The 19,964-nt window shown below is 46.6% G+C and overlaps 1 protein-coding gene across 1 annotated transcript; it reads right to left on the reverse strand.

Moving 5' to 3' along the window:
• Window positions 1-4,884: 4,884 nt before the first annotated feature.
• RCN1 (reticulocalbin 1) lies at window positions 4,885-18,504 on the reverse strand. Its single transcript, XM_080931601.1, has 6 exons — window positions 18,114-18,504; window positions 13,438-13,631; window positions 12,292-12,470; window positions 10,624-10,684; window positions 6,870-7,069; window positions 4,885-5,919 (listed from the first exon to the last, which is right to left on the reverse strand). Exons 1-6 carry the CDS (start codon window positions 18,347-18,349, stop codon window positions 5,812-5,814), a joined length of 978 nt encoding a protein of 325 aa, XP_080787727.1. The 5' UTR covers window positions 18,350-18,504; the 3' UTR covers window positions 4,885-5,811.
• Between the last annotated feature and the right edge of the window lie 1,460 nt (window positions 18,505-19,964).

The following is a 19,964-nucleotide window of genomic DNA, read 5'->3' on the forward strand; positions in this document are numbered from 1 at the left end:
TAAAGAATTCTCACAGTTCTGGAGGCTGTGAAGTCCAAGATTGAGGCACAAGCTTCTATGGTACCTATTGAGAGCTGACTTCTGCTTTCACGATGTTGTCTTCTATGTCCTTCCATCCTGGAAGAGTTGGTAGTCAAAGGGTGGCTGGTTGGTTCCCTTTTGTCTTGTACATGTGGGTATGGTTCCTTTGACTTAACCATACCCCAAAGAGCCCAGCTGATAATGCCATCATACTGGGACCTCAGTTTCAGTATATGAATTTCAGGGGGCACACACAAACCCCAGCAGCTTGGGAGGAGACCCCACTGAATAACTGGGAACTAGAGGTGCAACACCTGTCACTCTGGCCACCTTTAGGACGATGTCCTTTGGAACTGCACTGAGGTCACTGGGGCATGAATGCTGGGTCCTATGGAGACTTGGAATGTGGCAGCACTGACTCTGGGTCAGCAAAATTCTTTTGGCCCATGGATCCCTCCATTTTGTGGAGAAGCCCAGCAAGAGCAAGGGTGGAGTGGGACTGTCTAAATCACAGAGCACGTAGAAAAAGTGGCTCAGGGTTTGTGGAGATACTGGCAACAAGGATCTCAATCTGGGCTCTGTGGCCTGAGTCACTATTTCCCTTTGTAATTCCCTCATTTGAAATGGGGACACAAGTACCATGCTGACCATATTCCCTACTCATCAAGTTTTTTGTGGCTAGATTGCCCTTCCCTGGTACCTGGTAGATAGCCGTCAGCATCTCCCCCAGAACAACTAAAATGCTGTGTGTGCCCACGACACACCTTAAGGTAGAAAAGTACACAACTGTGACCTTTCTCTTACGTGAGTTTGTGGTAAACCACACATTACTTTCTATTTTACGTGAGAAAAATTGCAATTGTAAATAAGGACCAAGGAATGATAGGATGCATTTGGCCTGGATTGTCCCCTGGAACTCACCAGAATTGAGTCAGGATAATTCCTTCAGAAATAGTCTCCAGATTAGATAAATACCAAGAACTGAAGTATGCTGGCATCCTCTTTCCAGGAGGAGCCAAAGCCAAGAACATCACGCCACTCACTGGATTTTAATGGGCAATTCTAGCACTATAAACTCATTTTAAGACTGCAGAGAGAGCCAAGTCTCAATTGCATGTTCTTGGAGGAAGCTAGGATGTTATTACGAAGGTGACTGAATAAACCCAGAGCCTTCAAAAGAAATCGCTAGCTCTGCTGGGCACCGCTTCACAAGATGTGGTAGCTTAGCAGCTCGTAGCTCTTGTTACTGGGCACTTCCAGGCAGGTGTGAGTCCCGTGCTTGCTAACAAGGGAGCGATTGTAACAGTCCAAGCAGGTATAGAAAATCCTCAGACAGTGCAGCTTTTTGAAGTGCCTTTTGTTACACTCGAGTTCATCTGAAAACCTACAGTAAGAGATGAGGTACAAACTGTGTGTTCATGTTCTGCTTGGACAGGATATGGCTCCTAGCAATTAATGCTTTCAGTCACACTAAGCATTAAATAATGCCTTGTGACATTACAGTATTGCCCGTTACAAATCAATTTCGTAGTGTTTGTTCATAATAAGACTTGAAATGTTACCTAGAAACAAAATATGTTTTCCTTGAAACAGTCAGACCTTATTAGAAATCCAGGGTTTTACAAATCACCATGTTAACAGCTATGTCCCCTGGCGAAGGTTTTCTTTCTTTAAATAGTGTTAAACTCAGCCTCAGACACTCAAGTCTCTTAGTATTAGTCTTTGCATGTGCACTGGCTTGAGAGGAAAAACTTAATGTTCCAAATGCATCCAATGTCCTACTAGGCATAATCGAATACATCAAGCAGGATTCCTGTTTCAGGGAAGAATAATGAGAACCTTGCAAAACTGTTGTATATGTATATGTATATGTATATGTATATGTATATGTATATGTATATGAATGTATATGTATATGTGTATGTGTATGTGTATGTGTATGTGTATATGTATATGTATATGTATATGTATATGTATATGTATATGTATATATTGGGTTATACAATGTTACTTTGTTGTTTTGTTAAAGTTGGGGGTTTCCAATCCCTTAAAAGGAAAAAAGGCCACCAATCATTGGTCATAATGATACATACATAGCACTGGGGACACTGAGAAAGGCAGATCACAAATTGAACTCAGGGTCATTCTAGGAAACATTAGTAAGACATGGTTTTAAAGAGAAGGGAGGGGAGGAGAAGGCCCAGTTCCCAGTGGGTGGTACCATCCCTGGGCTTTGGTCCTGGGTACTGTAAGACAGACTGAGCAAGCTGTAAGGAGCAAGCCTGTAGTCAGCATTCCTCCACGACCTCTGCAGCAGCTCCTGCCTCCCAACTATTTCGAGTTCCTGTCCTGACTTCCTCAGTGATAGTCTGTGACCTGAAAGTGTAAGATAAAAGAAACCCTTTCCTCTCCAAATTGCTTTTGGTTATGGTATTTTTATCATAGCGGTAGAAGCCCTAAGACAGAAGGAAAGGAGAGAGGGAGGGGAAAGGTTAGGAGGGGAGACAACAGGAGCTTGTTTCCAGCTCAGAGGAGTTAAGACACTTCTGTGCAATCTTATACCAATGAGGAGCAAAGACAGAGAAAGAACACATGAGACTCGGAGACTTAGCTCAGGCCAACTCAGTAGTAAATCACTGAAGGTTTTGGCACCTACGTTTGAATCTGGGCTTTGGGGGTGTCTGGCGTGCAGATTCCAGGTCCTCAGAAGCAGATGACACAGGCTATTGTCCTCACGGTGCCTCATGTTTTGGTCTTGGAGGGTTGGGTCTGGCTGTGCAGACTCTACTCCCCAAAGGCAAACTCACCTCTTAGCTCTTAAGAGCTTGTGTACGTGACCTCATTTGGAAGACTCTCAAGATGACCCAAAGGTAAGTGTCCTTGTATCCCTGAGAGAGATGGCCAGAAAGAGGAAGCCCCATTTGAAGACAGAGACAGTGTTACAACAGAGCTACAAGTTCCAGTACTCAGTCACCGAAGCTGGAAGAAACGGAGTCTGTCCAGGCAGGAAATTTGGAGGGCACTGTGTGTGCACGTGTGCATGCATGAGTCTGGAGGCCACGGGACAATCTCTGCTGCCATTCTTTAGGTGCTCTGTACCTTGTGGTTTGAGACAGGTTCTCTTGCTTGTCTGGAACTAACTAGGCTAGGCTGCCTGCTATACTGACAGAAAGAGCATATGCCAGCCAGCATTTTTAAAAAAGTAAAAACAAAAAGAAGCCATGGGTCTTGGTATGAACTCAGGTGCAAGCGCTATCAACCGGGCCAACTCCCTAGTTGCCTGCTGACACTTCCCCCTCAGACTCTGGCCTCCAGAACCACGAGGGGTGTTTACGTTTCTGTCCCTCTGTCCCTCTGTGCTGGTAAGTCTGGACTACAGGAAACAAATATAAATTCAATACAAACCAAGACATAAAACATAGCATAGCATGGTGGGGATCCAGTTGAGCTCTTTTAAATTTGGGGGTCTGAAAGGCCTCAACAATAGGGAACCATGCATGTTACTGAGGATGTGAAAAATGAGGGGCTGCGTACCCTGAATCTGAAAGGGCAGAGGGCACAAAGGACAGGGCCCGAGAAGGAACGTGGTGTTCTATGTTATCTTCAGAGCCAAACAGCCTCCATCTTCATGAGATCAGCTGTGCATACTTGAGAGTTAGTGAGGATTCCTGGAAAGAGGGGGTGAGGAGGATAGTGGATCCTCACTTGAGTCTCCGGCTGCTTTACCCGGTCATTTGTAAGCAATTCTGTCCAAACTGAATTGTGGCTTAGTTAGGGCTTCTCAATGCCGCAACGAAACACCATGGCCAAAGAGCAAGTTGGGGAGAAAGGGTTTATTTGTCTTACATTTCCATATTGCTGTTTATTACTGAAGGAAGTCAGGCCAAGAACTCACACACGGCAGGTTATTAGAGGAAGGAGCTGAAGCAGAAACCATGGAGGGTGCTGCTTACTGGCTTGTGTTCCCCATGGCTTGCTCAGCCTGTGTACTTACAGAACCAAGGACCACCAACCCAGGGTTGGCACCCCCACAATGGGCTGGGCCCTCCACCATGAATCACTAATGATGGATCCACTTACAGCTGGATCTCATGGAGGCACTTCCTGCACGGAGGCTCCTGCCTCTCTGATGACTCCGCTTGTGGCAAATGGCCACACACAAACCCAGGCAGTACAGTGTGTGGCCTTTGGGGTGTGGTCTCTTGATGTGAGGTAGCCACAGTCAGTCCTCGATGGGTAAAACTTTGCTGCATGGCTGCTTTGGGATCAACCATGTTCTTGTGGGTATTCTGCCACCAAAGCTCGGTACACAAGGCCCAGGAAGCTCTCTAGCTCCCCAGTGTGAACGCTGCACTGTGCTTTGGTTTCTCATTAGGACGTTGTTTGTATCTCACCCAGAGAGTTCATCTTAGCAACAAGGTCAGTAAGGGTGGAGGATGGGAATAAAAGGGTGGGAAAAGGTGGAGCAAAAGAAAGAGTAAAGAGGCAGTTCTTAGAAGAGAAGCAGGCCTGGATCCTGTTAGGCAGGGCCCATAGGCAATGCTAAAATCTGGACTTTCCAGTTAAATGTCTCAGGATGTAGTCTGCTGTGGAAATGACATTGGGTTCCCTAACTGCAGAAGGACATGAAGTACAGAAGGATGAAATCAGAAATTACTGACATATTCTGAACTTGCTAGTAATACTGAGTCTATTCCAATTGGGACCATGGACTCTTTGGAATGTTTAATTCCGAAGGAATAAAGAAACCACATTCTCTATGAAGTCAAACACCACAAGACACATGGGGAAATCCTCAAAGAAATCTTTTATTCCTCTCCTCCCATTTACAAGGTGAAATTTCACCTGCAACTGTTACTCCAGCTAGTTTGATCAGTGGCTTAGATGATCACCTTGCCCTGTTTCCTTGGCATATGCTGTGCTAAAAGTGGGCTCAAAGATTCAGGACTCAACAAATAAGTTCCACTACGTCTGGATCCCTAGCCTCATAGCCTGGAGGGACTGTATTTCTATTCACTACTTAAAAAAAAAAAAAAAAAAAAAGACCCACTTCATTAACATGTAAAAATATTTCTCAAGTATATTAAATGTTGACCGTGGTCATACAGTTTTTCAAATACCTGGCTGGCATTCATCTTTTTCCTATCCATAAAATTCCTTTCTTGTTCACATTATCTTTTTTTTTTTATTGCTTCTTAGTATTAAAAACAAAACAAAAACCCCCAAAGATGTGGGTTTATTGTGCACATTAGCAGGTCCATAAGGAAAGCTCACAAAAGTTTATATACCATTTAAAATAACAGCTCCAAGTATAAAGAATTAGAAATACCATGCCTGCTCCAAGGTTGGCTGACCTAGGACAATATAATATTGACACTTTCACCACCGTTTAACAGTGGCAACTAAAAAAAAAAAAAAAAGCCCAAAATTTAATAGTTCAAATACATAGCAGTTACTCTGTACAGTGCCCTGCCCACCCACCTTAGTTACAGAACCCTTTCATGATTTCTTCCCCATTGAGGGAGAAGAGTCTAGAAAATCATGCTGTAGCAACATATCCCCTCAGAAAACTGCAATTTGCCAAGACTTTAATGTGCTTCAGAAGAGATCCTACTGGAATAAATAGTGATCGTTATTTCCCAGTAAACATGGAGTGAAAAATAATCTTTACCCCAATCTGAGGTATAATCTCACGGTGTAGGGATGCAACTGCTATACACTCGACAATTACAGCAATCACCCAGAACATGTGCAGAAAGCCGGTGACAGCTGGCCACATCAGAATGTCTTTCAAAGTTCATCATGATTTTTGGTAAGATCTTCCCCGTAATTGGTAGCTTGGCTTCCCACAAACATGTTCCAGTTGTCTAGAATCTCCTCCTTGGTTAGCATCTCATCCTAAGAGAAAACAAAAGAGCTGTGAAGGGTGGCTGGGAGCTCTTCCTGGTGAGCATTCTGTCCACTTCATTTTGCTCGTCTGAGGGGTTCCAAACTCTACATCTAATAGTCCGGAAGCGTTTCTTTCTCATCTCCCGTGGCTATAGTACAAGACTCCACACTGGAACGAGATCTGGCTCTCTGTAGAAGCTGTTCTGGAGTGCCTCAGGTAGGTGCTGGGAACTCTGGAGAAGACAGACTCTTCAAGCAATGAGGGTGTTCTCAAAACCCACGTCCCTTTCATGGCCTTGCTGTATGACATGCAGGTCTGCAAAGGTCAGTATTTGGGGCAATTAAAGCCAGATGAGGCAGACATTTTTTCTTATTTATTTCCTCATCTGGATTCTAACAAATTATTATTACTATAGTCCTAGAGACTGAACCCAACCCTGACTCATGACAGACAAGTGCTTTACCAATGAGCCCCTGTTTACTTGGAATCCTATCAGTGGATATGGAAATCCTGGAAGTCATTCAAGCCCTCCCCCCCAACACACAAACAGAACCCCAGGCACTTGCCTGAGGTGTTTGGCCTCTAGAAGGATGGACTCCCTATGGCAGATATGTTTGATAAGTATTTGATGACTAGATGAAAGGAGAAACAAACTTACCTCAGGGCATACTGGATTAATTTCTTACATCTATGACCTGACTATATCAAAGATGCCTTAGTCCTGGAGGGCGTGCTCAGTCATTTTAGTCTATGGCCCATGAGGGACTATGCAGGAAAGATGGAGCCTTGCTCCCTGCAGCTGTTATGGTACTGGTGTACTGGACAGATCTCTACTGGAGAGTAAGAGAAATAAATGGGCAATGGCAAAAGGAGTCGATGGTGTTGCTAACAAGGCTGACAAACCCAGTCTTGAATAATCTGCTTCCTGTTGACCAACGGCTCTGAACATGGAAGCTACCTTGTTTTTGTCTGACTCGTACACCAGATGCCGGGCCTCGGCCTGCGCATGGTCGTAGTCCTGAGGGAGGATCCAGTGGCGAATCTCATCCTTGTCCAGCTTCCCATCCTTGTTCAGATCTCGGAAATCATTGAACTGCTCCCGTTCCGACAAAACCCAGTCTGGCTCAGGGCCATTGTCCTCATGGGAAAACATGTCCGCTAGAAAGCAAAGCTTGTTCTCAGTTACAGGAGACAACCAGGAAGGGAAGGGTGATAGCCCATGGAGAGAACTAAGTCCCATTGGGTGCAGAGCTGAGTGACAGCCTTGGTTAGAAGCCAGCAGATGAGACTTAGGTTCAGTTTAGTGTGTAAGCCCAAAGCTTGTTTGATGGAGATAATGATCAGTAAGTCTTATTTCTCAAGACCACAGGGCTACTTACTGGAAGGCCTCTATTCCACCCGGCACCATAAAGGCGGAAACAAAGTAACTCTTTCTACAGCCCCATGTCTTACATGTTTTCTTTTCAATTCCTTTACTCAGTCGCTGCTATTGCCCCATTTTACAAACGGGTTGAGGATGCATCCCACAACATCCTCCTCTGAACCGGAAACTGAACAGGACCATAAGAGGCTTGCTGTCGATGCCATCCCTGCAGCTCCCCTCCCCCATTACTATAGCTTGCCTCATCTCCCAAGGGCTTTCTCAGACAATTTATTTCACTTCTCTAACAATTACTATAAGATAGATCATTCTCTCTACTTTATGAAATGTCAGGGACAAAGAGAAGGAAGCATTCATACACGGCTTTCTGTGTGCTGTTTTGAGACAGGGTCTCACTACGTTGCTGGGCTGGCCTGGAACTCACTAATAGACCAGGCTACCTGAAATGGTCAGAGATTTGCCTGCTTCCACCTGCCAAATACTGGGATTCAAGGTGTGCACCACCATGTCTAGCTGTAATTCACTCTTCAATTTTTGTCATTCTGTTTTGTTATTGCCTGCTTCCATCCCGCAGGTGGTTTCTCTGAAGAAACATAGTTTTAAAACCTTAAGTAAAAAAAGTTTCAATATAGAAGAAAAGAACAAAAGCAAAAAACCCAAAATACAAAACACCAACTAACCAACAAAAGCAACAAACAAAAGAAACCCAAAGCTCTCTGTGATAAAATTTCAGTGTAGAAAAGAAACCTTCCGTATTAAAGTTTCAATTTGGGGGAAAGAAACTACAATAATGTTTCAAAATAGGGGAAAAAGGGTTCTTTGTATAAGTTTCAATGTAAAGAGAAGCCAGTCAGCAGACTGAGTAGACATTTGAAAGAAGAGAAAAAGACAAGAAAACCACAAGGTAGCCTGGCATGGGTCTACCCTTTAATCCTAGCACCAGAGGCAAAGGCAGGCAGATCTCTGGGAGTTTGAGGACAATCTGGTCTCCAAAATGAGTTCTAGGACAACCAGGGCTGTTATGTAGAGAAATCCTGTGTTGAAAAACCTAAAAACAAACCAAACCAAATCAAACCAACCAAGCAAACAACAACAAACTCATGGCTAACATTTGCAGTTGTGTGTATGTATGTTTGTGTGCACATGTTCTCACGTGTACTTATGTGTGGGTGTACCAAAGGTTTATGTCAGGTTTCTTCATCCATTACTGACTTCTATTCTGAGACATGGTCTTTCTTCATGCACCGGCCAGACTGAGGGCTGGACATCAACCCAGAGTCCTGCGGTCTCTGCCTCACATGTGCTGGGATTACAGGTGTGTGCCACACTCAAGACTTTTTATGTGGATGCTGGAGATTTGAACTCAGGTTCTTAGGCGTGTACAGCAAACACTCTGTTAACTGAGCAAATGCCCAGCCCTGCATTGTATCTTCTGAGAAAGGACCATCACATGAGCTAGTTAGAGCTCCATTCAACCCTGCAGGCTGAGAAACTGGGGCATAGAAGAATTACAGGGCTCTCTGAGGGTCTCACAGTCAGTGGATGGGAAAGCTGGGGTTCTGAATCTAAGCCTTCCAGTGTGCTACACTAGCAAGTCACTTAGCTTGCCTAAAATGGGAACATCCTGGAAACCACTTCCCTTGCCTGACAAATTCACACATAAAGTCTTTTTCACTATTAGCTGCTGAAAATTCGATTCCCAAATATGATACCCTTCTCCCGGCTCTGCACAGTCCAGAAAAAGACATGCTTCTTTTAGTCAAAGCCACTCAGAATTGCGCCCCTGCCAGGCACCATCTCAATGCAGAGTTTAGGAGGAGGTCAAGAACATACACTGCTAACCAAAAAATACCCGTGGTTTGTTTTAATCCGGGAGCCTTTCTCAGTTTAATTCAATCACTGCTGTCATAGTGACAGGCCTGAGGCTCTGAACACTCCCCTCCCTCATGAGCCTCTCAAGAGAAAGGCTCCACCACCCACACTGAGGAGGCCACTCTTAGCATCCATATGGCACTGAGGCAAAGAGCTACCTGGCTAGATCCCGTGACAGAGAGGGAACTGTTCAGTTCTAGAACCATATGACTTTTCACAACTAGCAGAAGCTGTGCTCAGCATTACCAGAGGTGGTTGTCCTTATGCATGGAGACAAAATCATATGACACAATAAGGGGGCAACCAGGGCTAAGGATTTACAGGTAATTACATCTGTCACACACACACACACACACACACACACACACACACACACACAGTTCCCCATCTCTTTCCATAAGTCAATAGCCAATTGAGTGATCCTCACCATGGTTTTAACCTGAGACAGGAAAAGAAGGGCTCTTACATAACAGTAGCCTGAGTTTGGAGCCCTAAGCAATGCTGTGCAGTTAGTTGGAGGGGAATCATATGGGCATGTCCTTGTGGGCTGCAGATCTTTGTGCTTGGGGACTTTTGGCTACTGTGGATCTGAATTTCACTCAGGCACATTTCCCTGTTTCTTGGTAAGGAACTGTCAACGATGTACGGTTCTTCCAGCCAAAAGACAGACCACCAGAGGATGAACGGCTCTAATGAGGGACGACTGTGCACAGTGAGGAAGACTCACCATGTGACCAATCTCATCAATCACAGTCTTCAACTACCCACACTCAGGCTCAGTCACACCACCCGCGTCTAACCTGAGTCTTCTCCACTGTGATGGCATATCCATGGCCCAAGGGGTGGCACTATTAGGACGTGACCTTGCTAGAGTGGGTGTGGCCTTGTTGGAGTAGGTGTGTCACTGTGGGCATGGGCTTTAAAAACCCTCATCCTAGCTGCCTGAAAGCCAGTCTTCTGTTTGCCTTCAGAACAAGCTGTAGAACTCTCAGCTCTTCCTACATCGTGTCTGCCTGGAGGCTGCCATGTTCCTGCCTTGATGAGAGTGGACTGAACCTCTGAACCTATAAACCAGCCCCAGTTAAATGTTGTCCTTATAAGGGGTGCCTTGGTCATGGTGCCTCTCCCCAGTAGTAAAACCCTAAGACATCCTCGCCATCTGCTTCAGCCTCACTGTGTATCCTCAGGCTCTTCACCCCCACTTACAGGCAGTGTGGCAAAGAGCACCCGGGCCCTGTGGGGAGGTCTGCTGGCTAGCCTTTTTCGGCTTTTTCTCCCCCAGCCCCCAGCAAAGGGACGCTTAAGTACTCACTTGGCGCCAGTTGGACCTATGCAATAAACAGGGCTGGAGGGTCCTGTCTGTTGGCAGTTCCCAGCAGTGAGGGTATCAGATCAGGCTGGGAGTGTGTGGGGAATGTTGCCCAGTGTGCACAGCTCAGACACTGCATCCCCCACTCACCGATGTACTCATCCTGGTCCACAAAACCATCCCCGTTCTTGTCGATGTCCTCCAGGGTTTCCTAGGAGACAATGGGGAAAACACAAGATGGCCATGTGCTTTGAAACTCCTACTGCCCTCTCTCTGGGGTCTCATTCTAGTAGTTTCTGGGCAGACCATTTACATTACAAAACAGATGATGGTTATCCCCATATTCTCTCTCCACAATTTTAAGAGCAGAACCCTCTCCTCAAAGGAAAGAGTATCCATAAATTCACTGTACTCTGATGCCCTCAGAAGCCCTACCGGACCAACGGATACCCACCACCAGACATCACCCTGGGAGTATGGAAGAGTCCAGCAGAAGCCCCGGATGAGAGGGACTGTTAAAATAGATTCCACAGTGAAGAGCTAGGACCCTCAGCTGGTGTCAGAGACATAGAAAACTATAGAGATTTAAACCTTAAAGGGGTAACTAACTTGTGAAAGTATTCTCTAACTAGCTGCATTTGGTTTTAAGTTGTCATTCTATTAATAGTCCTGTCCGCCCCACCCCCCTCATCAGTAACTAAGTGAATTTACTGTCCATTGGTCCAGCAACTCAAGGACTTCCCAACTGGAGAAAATAGTCCGCGTCCAGAGCACTAACCTTGCTTGAAGGCAAACAATTCCCCTGTGACAGCTCCACCCCTACACTTCATTAGTTATCACTAAATGGAAGTTGAGTGAATAAAAGAAATAATTCTTGGACCACTGCCCAGTCTTTGGGGTCGTGGACATCGTGAGGCAAAGAATGAGACAGAAGTGGGCACTGCCATTGATTGGGGATCTAAGATACTCAGAGCTGTTTATGAAAAACAAAATCTTTCATTAACAGCTTCTCAGCAATTGGAACTGACTGTCCAGGAAACAGGTGACGGCATTTATTTAAATGTCATGAAAAATGACGACACATGGGGCCCAATGGGACACTATGGAAAGCAGTGACACTCGGGCCCTTAAAGCATTGACCCTTTATAAGCATCCCAGCCATCTGCCCCCCAGGGACTACAGCTGAAGTAGCAGCCTTTCCAGCTGCAATCTCAGTAAGTTTCCCTAAGGTTTCCTATTTCTTCGGAGCTGAAGAGCAGAAAGAAGGAAAAGAAGAAATCAAGACAGACTGCACCGGCAGCAGCAACAAGTACAATACCAGGGCAGAGTCCAGCTAGCGGCTCTAACCCACCGGTTCTTTCTGAGTGTGTATCTAAATGGTGTCTCTCAGCCTCTGTGTAACTAAGACGAGCCAGACCATAAGCAGGCCCGCATATCCTTCCTTCTGGGCTATCACATCTCTTCATTCTGTCTGTGTTCTTTATCTACCACCTGACACTCTAAGATGGCAGAGCAAAGGATAGAGGTCACCTCCCAGTGTTTAGAGGTGAGCTGCCCAGGGGATCTGCCTGGGACCATCTTTAATGGACATTTCGAGTAAGGAACAAGCTTACTCTGTTAGGTGGCTTCCACCGGGGTGTTTGTTACAGCAGCTAGCTTGTCCTGACTACTTCTGGGGAGACAGAGATTTGATGGATTCAACTCCAGTCCTTTCCTAATTCCCCAGAGGCTGAAAAGTCTCTTTTTGGAAAAAGGGATAAGGTGTGGGGGCAGTTTTCTCCCTGATCTTTTCCCAGTCTGGAGTTTCACTGTTCTCACCAGAACTACAATCTCCTTCATATGTTCGAACTCCTCTGGGTGCAGAAAGGCAGTGAACTCCTCCCGAGTAGCTGTCAGGTCACCGTCCAGGTCTGAAGCCTTGAACCTCCTCTCATCTCGTGGCAGCATCTTTTTAAAGGTGTGATGATCAGAGCTATCATGGAATTCAGCGGGGTTTCCTGCAGAGCACATGCAGCCTTTGTTAAGGCGGGCCCCTCTGGTGCAGAGCACATGCAGCCTTTGTTAAGGGGGGCCCCCTCGGTTCTAGATCACTGACTTCCTGCACACACATCGATCTTGACTCACCCACTAACTTCTTTAAAACATTTTTATTCAAAATGGCCCCGCACCCTCTCCCCGCCCCCCACCATACCATCCCATAATCCACCTTAGTGCCCATCAGGGCTTTTACAGCAAGCACTGAAGACCAAAGAACATAGGCTTCAGACCATACAAGTTCAGAACTCTATCTACAGACTTCTACATCATTCCATCCCTTTATAACCCTGTGTTTTAGAAAATCTAAATACCCCTACTAGCTTTCAAATTCTCAGAATCTGGCTTTGATTACATTCCTTTCTCCCAAGCCCGTCGTCTCTCTGTTATCCACCAGGCACCTGGAGGGGCTGCAGCATAACCCTCCCTCCTTCCTCTAACCTCCTAACCCAAGCCCCACCCACCATGCATGCATTTCTATGTCTCTGCCCCTCCAACTCTGTCACCTCCCCCCCAGTCAGCCTCTCCAAATTAAAACCCATTCTTCAAGGCCCAGTTTCTAACCCCCTCCCCACTGAAGCCCTTCGTAGAATTTTGTTTCCTAATGATGCCTTGGGTGTACTTCATCCCTACTACCTAACTTCAGCAGCAATTAGAAGCTGTCAGAAGCTTTTTTTTTTTTTTTTTTTTTTTTTGTCTTTCTCCTCTGTGTGCACTTTTGAGAGCTCAGTTCAAGGAGGGCCATGACCTAAGACACCTTTCCCTACGTCAGTCAAAGGAAGCAATTTGGTACATTCTTAGTAGGTGGAGGAGGATGTTACCCAACAGGCTTTACTTGGAAGGTTGTGACATCTGGCTGAAGGAGGTTGGCCATGGTGAGTCTCCTATGACCTTGTTCTCCACTGTGCAATCTCTACTGTGGCCCCTTACCCAGGTAGTAGCCATAGGTGGCCTGCTTGTACTCTTCCCAGGAGATCTTTTCGTCTTTGTCCCTATCGTAATCCTTCCAGACTTTAGCCACGTTTTCGTAGATATATCTTTTCTGGACCCGTTTGATCCAAACTTTCAGCTCTTCAGTAGAAACAAGGCCATCTCCATCACTGTCAATTCGATCAACAATTTTCCTGTAGTTAAAAAAAAGTAATAAATGAAATAATAAATCCCTCAATCAATACATAATCAAGACTTTGTATGGTCTTGGCTCAGCAACATGTCAAGCAATTTGCAGTCTTAAATGTTATAAAATTCTAAGATTCAGTTAATATTCCTTCCTTCTCTTCCCAGGAACCATGGGCAGTGGCAGACATCACTAGTGGATCATGCCTCTACATCCCGAAACCCAGATATGAACTCAGAATTTTTCTCAGCTCAGGACCAGCTGATGGGAACTGGCCCGGAAGATCTATTAGGTCTGTGTTGAGCACATACTCTTTAGTTTTGGGTACAATGCAACAACAGGAAATTTTATGTTAATCAAAAGATAAGGGAGCTGTTTATTTTTAAGTCCCACAATCTTGTACTCAAGGATTTGAAACTTAAGAAGCAGGAGACCAATCCAGTTGGACAAAGCAATCTCCTTCAGAGAGCTGGCCCTCTGGCAGCTGAAGAAACTTAGCAACTCTGCTAACAGGGTACAGACCACTGTGCCCTCTTGGGTTTCCAACTCTACTCTGAGCTAGGTTCCAAAGATTTCAAACTAGACTCTACCCAGGCATCCTAAACACTAATTCAGGGTAAAATTCAAGCTGGAAACTTACCATCTGTCCATCTCTAAGACAAATAGCTCCAAGCTAAGAGTGTCATCTCTGTGAAGGACTTCTACACACCCATAAGCTATTGCCAACATAACATTTATGATAAATTCCACACACCTGGGATGAGGTCATATAGGCCAACAAAAACTCAATGTTTTTCTTTGGGGCCAGAATTCTATCAACCCCAGTGATAAATTTTGTTAGTAGTAGTTCTGATTAACAGTTAACACTGAATAAATTAAAGATGGGAACCGAATTCCTTTGCTCTTTACAAATACAGTTTGGCCCGTAACTCTTAACTTTTAGTGGGAAAGATAAAGGACTGGGGGAAGGGAAAACCAGTCAATATCTTATACCTGAACCCAAGGAGCCCAGCTCCTTTCTCTGAAAGCTATGAACATTATTAACAGCTTTAAAGTGTCCTTTTAAGCACAATTTTAACAGATCTGTGTGGCTGAAATTAAAAGAGGGCAGGCACAAGGTCTGTCATTGGACGCAAAGATAAGGGTAAGCAGGAACAAAGTTTTAGAAAGAGGAAGAGAAAATTGAGGAGAGGAGGCAAGATGGAGGAAGACACGGATGACCCTCTGCACATCTCTGCATAGCTACAGGTTGATATGAATATTTTATAAGGGATGGATTTGTACAGGATGATTGTCTTGTTCAGGTGGGAAAATTATATCATATCATTTGGCTCTGAGTTTTTGATGTAGACGTTTTGTGGAGTGTAAAATTTGCTGAGAAAATCTGGGATAAAGCCATTTGCTAAATTACAAGTTTCTAGAGTTTTGAATTTGTTGGGCTGGTGGGAGTGTGGGTGGAATTTGAGGCTGGCCCTCTGCCGGGTAAAAGATGCCAAAGGGGAGATGAATGTATATTAGTTCCAAATAGCCTGTTGGCACCAGAACCAACCAGAGACCACCTGGGTCAGAGAGTACCTGGGGGCAGCGTGGAGCGCTAACACACTGGAACTGGTCGCTGTCATTTTAATATTTACCACAACAGATCTGGGACTGAAGGATTATAAATCACATGCATCTTCAGGCTTCTCTGGGGACAACTCAGCTGGACACAGCCAAGTACATTCAACACCGTGCAGGCAGGTGCTGGTCCAATCTGGAGGACACACTGGCAACACTACCCACTGGTTACCCAACACCACTGAGAAGCAAATACTCAGGCCAACAAAGGCTCAATGGGCAGAAATCACCCGAACCCTCTTTGGAAGAAAGAATAGTATTTAATTTACACCTATCAACATCCAGGGCCTAGCTCAGCCCAACACAAAGCAAGAGCTCTGAAACTGTTTACTGGAATTATAGGAGTGGTCTTGACCTCTCTGATAAAGAGTAAAAGGAAACGGAATGTTGATAGTCAGGACACCTAGATCTTCCTGTGGCTCTGGTTATCTCAGTGACCTCTTGAAAGTGAGTTGCTAAGCCCATTTTCCCACTGTGAGCAGAAATGTCTAAGTAACAAGACCTGTGAGGAGGAAGGACAAGGTAGCTGAAGGGTACAAGAAAAATTCCAACTCTCAGCAAGTAAAAGAAATGAATAAAGTCTCCAGGAGGGGCGGAGGGCAAACGGAGTTCCCCGCCAGCTGCTAGCAACAAGAAAAACCAGACACTCAGTGGACAGGTGAAACCACACCCAACTTTAGACACTGGAAAGTCACTTACATCTTCCTAAGATTCTAGGAGGCCTCTGAGACACAACCCTTCCCTGTTCCCAGAAATCTTAAGGATGACATGTGTTTTCAATACACGGTCAAATAACAGACACAGATTTGCCTAGATCTAGCTACGTTACTCCCTATGCAGCTCAGACTTGAACAAAGAGGGCTGTTGAGAAAAAAGGCAGAAGAGGCAACTTCGCAGTTAGCTCCAGGCTTGAACTGTCCTTTCCCAAAAGCCCCAGCCCACTTCTGGCTCAGGTGACCTTGGACAGGAAGGAGCTCAGGCCGGGGAACCAGACATTATCTTTGGTTCCTTCCTCGACACTGGGTCAAGGACAAGAGCTACCAGAGTCTGCATCTTTCTAGTCCTAGCACCAACCCCCACCTGCCCAGGACTCCATATCTGCCATGCTTACTCTTTGCACTCCACTGCCAGGCTGGCTTCCCCAACAAGGTTTGGGGATTAGGACGTCCTGTCCACCACACGCAGTGATACCATCTCTACCTCCTCCAGGCCCATCCCTCTGACCCTTACTCTCCCTCCTCTTCTACTTCCATGATAAAGCAGACCCCTCACTTCAGGGACACCTTTCTATTATTACATACCCAGCAGCCTTAGAACCATCCCATAAACTCTGATGAAGTACTATCTCCAAAACCAGGCACCTCCCTTCAACCTGAAGCACAGCCCCCACCCCAACCTCCCGCTCTTGCTAAAGCCATGGATGATGTCACCATCACAGCAATCCTGAAAGTGTTTGCCTGTCCTCCTCCACATTGGACGGCCAGCACCCTGAGACCTAGAACATGAGGGTTCACCTTTGTACCTGCCAGACGTCAAACACGGTCTAAACACAGTAGGCACTGCAATGCTTGCTACATGAATAAATGATCAGAATCAAGGTCTTCATACAAGGATTAAACCCAGAGAAATCCAGCACCTCTAATACTGGGCAATTAAGCTAATTACCCCGATGTAGGAATTAAATGAGGCCAGAGGACCTAAACTTAAGTGTTTCCAGTTCCTAACTCCTTCTCCTCCTTCAGAAACGGCTGCAATCAGGGCCCCAGAAGAAATCAGTCTCCAGGCCTCAAAGCAGTACAATGGTGAAAACGTATCAATGGTCCCTATTGTTTAAGTCCCAAAAAAGAAGAGAAAGGACTTCCCTGCCAAATAAAAGATAGTTTGGAGGTGACTTTGAAGTCCAAAGGTCTTTTTATCACATCAGGCAGATGTTCACCTACACAATAGGTATCATTTATCCAGTCCTTACTGAATACTTTCTGTCCCACAGAGATGGCTGTGTTCTTTTCAACTGTAGCAGAACTCGAGGATCCTCCTCTCCCAGGAGCAGGTTCTGGAAGCTCTGGTGGCCCACAGGCAGGAGGATTGTTGTGTCCTTCCCCAGCCCTGCCTTCACCTGGTCCTCCCTAGCTACCAGTCCCTCTGGAAAGTTTTTGGATAACTGCACAATGGCCAAGTGCCTCCTGGGCACCGGGTAGGGAGGGGTACTGAGATGTTGTCCAGGTTTGTTCCCTGATTCCAAACTAAACTCACAGAGCACCACCATAACCATTTTGCTGGGTTTTGTTGTTTTTGTTTGCCCCCAACTATCATTTGCCAAGTAATCAGTTTCCAACTTTGCACCTCTTTCCCCAATTAAAACCTGATGATTTCTGGGATGACTGGTCAGAGGACAAGAACCTCCGCCCTGACCTAGAGACGGGCCAAAAACAAGCCCCTCCTCTCAGTCTCTCACACATTTGTTTGATCTTGAGGTTTTTTAAAGCAAGTCTCAAGTGCCTCTCTTTGGACCGTGGGAAAGAACCCGGTTACTAAAAGGCCACAGCCAAAAAACTCTGGCTCACTTTGGTCTCTTCTGATGAAGACTAGATGAGGGGGCGGGCCCTCTCGCTCCCTGCTCCGGAGGCCGCTGCCACGTTCTCCCTCGCCTCCCGGTGGAAAGCTATCCCGGCCGGGCGTGGTGGCGACCTCCAACGAGGGGTCTGAGCGCCTGCTAGCAACTTTATGCCTCTGAGCCTAGCTCTGACCTCAGCCCTGTGACCAACCGCCGCGATTTCGCTTTCGCTTTGAGCTCGGGGGTCCCGCGTGGTTCCCTCAGAGGTGGCCATGAGCCCCTGCATGGTCCCCCGCGCGGCCCGGGCCGCGGCCTCACCCCAGCCTCTCCTTGCTCTCGTCCGGGCTTAGCTGATCGAAGGTCTTGGAGTCCTCCTTGCCCAGGAAGGCCTCATGATCGTACTGGAAGCTCTGGTGGTCCTCGGGCGGCCGCTCGCCCAGCTCCGAGTCGGGCCGAACCACGCGCTCCTTGCGCAGCGTGGGTTTGGCCCGCAGCGCCAGCACCAGCGCCAGCAGCAGCCCCAGGGCGAGTCCCAGGCGGCTACCGCGCGCCATGGTCGCGAGCAAAGGGAGGCTGCGGGGCAGCGGGGGATCGTAGCACCGCGACCGCTGTTTCCTCCCCAGTGAGGGGTGCGCCCGGCTGGCTCGGGGAGGCTCGGGCCGCCCCACTCACGCGCCCATTGGCCACGGCGCCGCCGGGGGAGGCCGGGGCCGCGGAGCCACGTCGCCAGCCGGGGTGGTGGGCGACAGGCTCGGGTTTCGCTTCGGCCCCTCCCCGCGATCTCGTTGCGAGAGGCGGGCCCAAATGATGGGGGCTGCGGACTGGAGGGCTCTCTGCAAGACCGGAAAGAAGTACTTTGTGAAAATGCAACAGATGTTTTGGGCGATAGCTTTTCTTCGCGGTTAGAAAAGCAGCGCTCCCACTCAGCTTTTAGATGAAAGCGCGAATCTCAGCCCAAGGCTAGCCCGGAGATGAGCATGTAAGCCCGGTTAACACAATTTGCAGTGTGGTTAGGAGCTCTGTAGTCTGGAAGCCTGCCAGGATGGGCGTGGTCGCCTAGGTTAGGGAGGAGGCAAGCTCAACATCCAAGAGATAACACTGGAGGACTGTGGGAGGAGACTGGTAAGGAGAAATTCTTTCCAGCTCCTGTAGGAGAGAGGGAGAAAGGCTTCCCAAAAGAAACAGAGATATCAAATTATAAAGCTTTCGTTTCTGAGTGTTGGCAAGCCATTTTACAAACCCACTATGGGACTCAAATCCTATCGGCATATTAAATCCTAAATAATGACACCAATCAGTGATGGTCTGTATTATATAACTTTCTGCAATGGTGGAAATGTTCTCTATATGGACGGCCCTATATGTAGTGGCCATTGAATACCTGCCATGGAGCCGGTCCAGACTCAGTAGTTGAGTTTATTACTCTTCACAAAAAAATACACGTAAGTGCCAGACAGCCAACAGATCTTCTAAAGGGTCTCGGGGAGACTGTGGTTGAAGAGAGAAGCCTCCTCCTACCCCCAGACCTGAAAGCCATAGTATCATCTGTCCACCTCCCTCACCTAACATTCCTGAGTAAAGGTCAGTGGGCTGTGCTTCTTGCCCTTTCAGTAAGAAGTCAGGACACAGCATAGATGCAAGTACCTTTCTATAAAGATAATTTTCGGTTAGCAAATTAAGATGAGGAGCCTGATACAAATAAACACTGATGGTCTGTCTTAGGGTTTTACTGCTGTGAACAGGCACCATGACCAAGGCAACTCTTTTAAGAAGAATATTTAATTGGGGCTTGGCCACATCCGTTCTAACAGGGCCATATTTTCTAACAGTGTTACCCCCTGGGCCAACCAGATACAAACCATCACAAGGGCATAATGAAAACAAGCCAGCCATGGCTCTATGGAGTATATATAACATAGTAGACCAGTCAGGGAGGGCATACTGGAATGGATGACTGATAGAAGCCGAGGAAAGATAAGTAGGGCAAGTCAAATGGGAGAATGTGGCTATGTGAGAGGTCCTATGTTAGCTGACAGAGGACAGTGGAGCTGGAAGTAATGCTCTGTGACCTTGTACAACTCTTCTAGTTGTCACGGAGATTGGGATCAGGAGGAGGGGATCCAGTGTTTGCTGGAGTCAGTATTCCTCCCGTAGCTTTCCATTGGGATA

Source organism: Micromys minutus, assembly GCF_963924665.1.
Source record: "Micromys minutus genome assembly, chromosome: 17".
Lineage (NCBI taxonomy): Eukaryota > Metazoa > Chordata > Mammalia > Rodentia > Muridae > Micromys > Micromys minutus.